The sequence below is a fragment of the Bidens hawaiensis genome, unplaced genomic scaffold (genome assembly GCF_021521415.1).
Source record: "Bidens hawaiensis isolate Kalapana, Puna unplaced genomic scaffold, B.hawaiensis_p1.1 tig00030250_1, whole genome shotgun sequence".
Lineage (NCBI taxonomy): Eukaryota > Viridiplantae > Streptophyta > Magnoliopsida > Asterales > Asteraceae > Bidens > Bidens hawaiensis.
In genome coordinates, this window is record NW_027495041.1 from 195,077 (window position 1) to 200,198 (window position 5,122).

A 5,122-nucleotide genomic window follows, 5' to 3' on the forward strand; every position below is an offset into this window, starting at 1 on the left:
AGTCATTAACCAAGGAATAGTATTCCTTGGAAAAGTTTGAGTGGCGGACTAGTTATGTGAATAACAATTGGTAAGCTTTCACATTCACAATTTGCCTAACCTTCTATGCAAAAAGACATAGAAACTCTTACCGTTTTGTAAATTTCCGAATCTACGAAGACTATTACTCCATGAATATGATAGAAGACACTGTATATGTGTGGTACCATATGCATTATCTCCCTAATAAATTCTTAAAAAGAACAAAAGAGATATTTTGTAAGACTTTTATTTCCAATGACTACTATTCATTCAATATATATAAAAACGTCATGGGCTTTACGTCACAAATTTATTCTACATTTGATCGTAGGTACTCTAGATGTGCACAAAGCTATTAAAAACCCTACACCAATTCAGGAACTGAACCAGTTTCAGTTCCTAGTCAAAACCGGTTTGTGGGTGGAATCAGATTGGTTTAAAACCATTTTCGCGAGGTTAACACCTAAACTAATGGAACTAGTTACATTCGGTTTAGGACCAGCTTGTGTATGGACCGGTTATTATAAATTTCATATTATATTTTATTTGGTGGTTTTAGAAGTAACAAAAACACATAAGATTATTAAAACAAATAATTTATGAAATTAGATATAAAATACATGTTTAATATTTATTCTTTGTCTTTGACGTAGTCGTAGTACTAATAAAATCCTACGTGAGTCGTGAGATCTTAATTGGAAACTGGGCCCTAAAAATGGGTTTTTTGTGCCCAATTCTTTCCATATCGATCTTTGTATTAATAATACTAAGTAAAATTTTAGTAGCCCAAACATCATTATTAACCCTGTGTGTATCTCTAGCCCACATCCTTTCATGAAAATCCCTAATGTCACTACTTCGGCCTTAGTTAACATGTTTGGGATTTGATACTATAGATAGAAATCATTCCCATCAATATAAAAACCATTGGCCCACAGTAAGATCTCAATTAGAGTTGTACAAATTGAGTATTTTCAGAATGGTTTTGGGTGTGGTAAACAAAAGTAGGAACTGGTTTTGGGTATGATCAGGTTTTTGTCCGGGTTTGCCGATTTATCGGGTTTTGGCCAGGTCGGGCTTGGGTTTTGATCGGGTTGGGTCCAGGTCGAATCCGGGTATGATTTTACTAAGGAACCGAAACCTGGTTCATACCTGCGGATCGAGTCGGAGCCTTCCTTAGATGGGATGTCAACCGTCCATACTGATTTGACGCTCAAGCCATGACTCACCCAAAAGCACTCATCAAAGAGAAAGCTCATCATTATAGAAAAATCCTTTTGAGTCAATCTTTAAACTTAAGACTTTAAGATCAAAAATCTTAATCATCATCTCATGCCATTGCACCTTAAGATCCCCTCCTTTTAATGAAGTTAGTTCATATTTTACAGTTTTTTTAAAAATACTTCATCCAAATAATATTTGTCAAAACAAAATACCTTACTAAAATAATCTCTAAAATCTAAACACCATTTAGGCCGTCTCCGAGAATTTAAATACTTCGGCCGAGCCAAAATAAAAAGGTCAGTAAGCCTTAACGAAAATTTTTTATTCGCTAATGTACATTGATAAAGCTTTTATCGACCAATTTATTATAAGCAGAAAACCATTTTGAGCATGTAATTATCTCATAAACCATTGCAGATAATCTATTTTTAACACCAAAAAACATATATATGTAATATGTATAAAAAAGTTTGTGCCCCCGAAACTTATGAGCTCCAGCCGATGGTGCGGCCCGCACACCCTCCGAGCCTCCCCTGGGCATTTAGCCTTAAAGTGCCATGTTTCTAGTCGCAATTCACAAAAGGTTTTGGTCGCATATACAGTCACAAAAGGTCTTTTCTTTTAACAGCTAAATGTCGTATACTGTCGGGATTCAACTCTTGATCTCATATTTCACACTCAAATCACATTACAAAATGGGATTGGTTGTTTTTCTTTTAATAATTTGCAAGTAATTCGGGCTTTGTGACGATAAAGCATACCTTAACCGTGTGTCACAAATGACCCTTAGCGGAAAACCTATTACTTGTGTTTGTTAGTAGTGCACCAGCATAGTTGCTTTTCAAATAAAATAATTAGAATAGAACAACATTATTAAGAAACACGACATCATAAACAATAAGTATTACCTTATATTATAATCTAGCAATATAAATAATTAAATATATTAAGTATTGACTAGAATGAAGTCAAATATGAATTAACTTTACATGTTTCCTATATAACTTTAGCTGATGGGTTTGTGGAGGCTCAATTGGTATTGGGCCCGGTTTCATTTAGAAGACTAAATTGGTGGTAGCGGAAAAAAGGGCAGGTGGCCCGGTTTTATTTAATTTTAGCCCGTTTATTAGCTTTTAGGGGAATAAGATGTTAACCCAAACCTTGTAATTATAAATAAAAAATCGACATATCGTGTACTTGTAATTCCTCGTCACGAGTGGTTAGAGGCAGATCAATAAAAAAGTTTCTGTTTGCAGCCCGTGGATGATGTCAGTTTAGACCAAACCACATCATATCCTCGTGTACGCTTATAATCGCTTTCGTGTGTGTGTCTCCGCGTGCACGCGCGCAAGATCCTAACCATAGCCAATGTTATCAATGGTTTCCTAAATTTTGAGGGTTTAAGTCCCATTGTAGTCAAAATAAAGTAGATTTAGAGCAGGCTTAGATGTTTAGTAGTTATTGAGTCCGCGGTTCGAAAAAATATATATAAGAGATACATACGTATGCACGTGTCTAATTATGTGTGATATTAAATTATGACTAAAAAGAACACCATTTGGTAATATGAATATGAAATTATACATGTACTTATAAAGAGCTTAACATTATTATTGCACCTGATAATTCAAGTTTATTCATACATTTACACAAGTCATTGATCATCAACCGACCAACATGTATTAAGTAGTTCACTAGTAAGGAGACTGGCCAACATAGTTACCAGGAGGATGATAACTACACATAACGAACCACCTACCATTATTGGCACACTTCACCCTACTGCACCCAAGTTGGACAGAATTACGCCACACCACTTGAGTATAGAGCCTACAATCGTGTCCTCTAGCACATGTATTGGTAGTATGATCATAATATGCTTCTTCACTTGCCCAAAAATTCACAGCTACGGTACCTGTAAGCGCACTGCTACCCTTGGCAAGGTTCTCACCATATGGTCCACCAGAAAGAACGAGATTGCAGTCCCGTGACCTCTTGTTAACATAACTTTGAGCATAGTCAGCCACGGTCTTGTTCCATACAATGTTTCCAACACCCACTCGGGCTCGTGCCGCATTATGAGCATCTAAGTAATCTCTTGGGGTGTTTTGTGCATGGGTGTTATGAAACATGGGAAGACTTAAGAAACAAATAAGTGCAAATTGAAGTTGGATAGATCCCATAACTCTAGCTGCTTTGTTAAACTATTGGGGTTTTGAGGATGGAGATACATGAATCCTAAGGGCCTATTTGTAGAATGTGGTGGCTAGTGGTTGCTAGTGGGAATGACAATTTGACAAAGGTCAATAAGTTAAGTATGAAATCGGTTAAGAAATAATATTGCAACAAAATACATGTAACTTTTTTAAAGAGTCACACACTTAACCTACTCCTAATCCATACCAATGTCTAATACGGAATTAGAACTCTTATTTTTTTGCCTGTAAAAGTTATTGTTACCGTACTTTACACGAATAAATCTAAATCACTTTTTTTGTCTAGGTTTAAATATGAGACATCCCCTCTAAAAAACATGTCTCTGCAAGTGGGCTAGCTCCAGATACTCTTAATCACTTCAGGAACAATTTTGTTCATTGGAACCACTACGCTATATGCTACAAGCACTTTAGTAATTAATGCATGCAATTAGCCAATATTTGTGATGCTTAATTGTCGTACTTGATGATTAGTTTTGCTTTATGAGTTAAAAGGCATGAAAAAAATGCAAAACTAATTTCACTGATAATTCTGTTAGGGGGAGAGGGCCGGGGCACCCTCAACATGAAATCGGGTATGGTACCCCTTAGTCAACACCGTCGCCTTCACATTAAGTTTAAATTCGGGTACCAAAAGAGGTTGTCACACCCCGACTTAGGGCCTAGGCGTGTGACTACAAGTTGGTACCTGTTTTGTAAATATATCAGAGTTTATGGGTTAATTTTAGCGGAAGACTTTAGGTTGAATATAATATTAATTTACATTGAAAATTTACTCGGGAATTAAATACCCGAGTATTTGTTTACAAAATATGTGTTTCATACTACAAGGATTTGTTTATAAAAAATGGAGCCATCTTGTACGCACTTCTATCATCATAAGACTCCAATCCTTGCTATTGCTACTTATGCTTAATTACCTGAAATGGGTTGGAAAAATACGTCAGCTATATGCTGGTGAACACGTATGACTCAATAAAACATTTTGAATGACAATTATAATACAAATGTAGTTTTCTGTACACTCAGCAGATGCACGACCACATCTGGGATTTGTACCACTACCCTACACACACAGAGATGTTCTCCCGAGCTATGGCGCCCCTGCAAGGAGAACTAGTCATGACCGTTAGCCCACGGCCACCTGGCCTTTGACTGATTAGGCTGAACAGTTATGTTTGGATCCAGACACATGTGTACTCGGTCTGAGTTGCTTTTATTTTCTATCTTGTATTATAATGTTTTAGAGATCACATGATCCCATGTAGACATTAATTGACTTGTTAAGACAAACACCCGTTTGTCTCATTGAGTATAAATATGTTTTGACTGATAAAAAGGTTGGCGTATTCACCTGTACCGTCGGTGTTGAAAACCTTGACTGAATGATTGAATGATTGTGAATGATATTAACCTATACATAAATAGTTTTGAATGATGTTAAGCTATGATTGTAAGCTTAACCTTGAAATCGTTTATTTTTTATTGTGAATGAAAACACTTGTTTTATGTGACGTTTGATATAGCATGCTTTGGCCTAATAGGTTCAACACGTTGGTAAGTTTATCCAGGTAAGTAAACGGGTCCCTCGGTTGATTGGGATTTATACGAATTACTTTTCCTTAGGCAAGAAACTTACTACTAGTGATATCCAGTTACTA

At 36.2% G+C, this 5,122-nt stretch overlaps 1 protein-coding gene across 1 annotated transcript; it reads right to left on the minus strand.

The window, feature by feature from the left end:
• Positions 1-2,832: 2,832 nt before the first annotated feature.
• Positions 2,833-3,678, minus strand: LOC143580138 (pathogenesis-related leaf protein 6-like). Its single transcript, XM_077063248.1, has one exon. It carries the CDS (start codon positions 3,426-3,428, stop codon positions 2,940-2,942), a length of 489 nt encoding a protein of 162 aa, XP_076919363.1. The 5' UTR covers positions 3,429-3,678; the 3' UTR covers positions 2,833-2,939.
• Between the last annotated feature and the right edge of the window lie 1,444 nt (positions 3,679-5,122).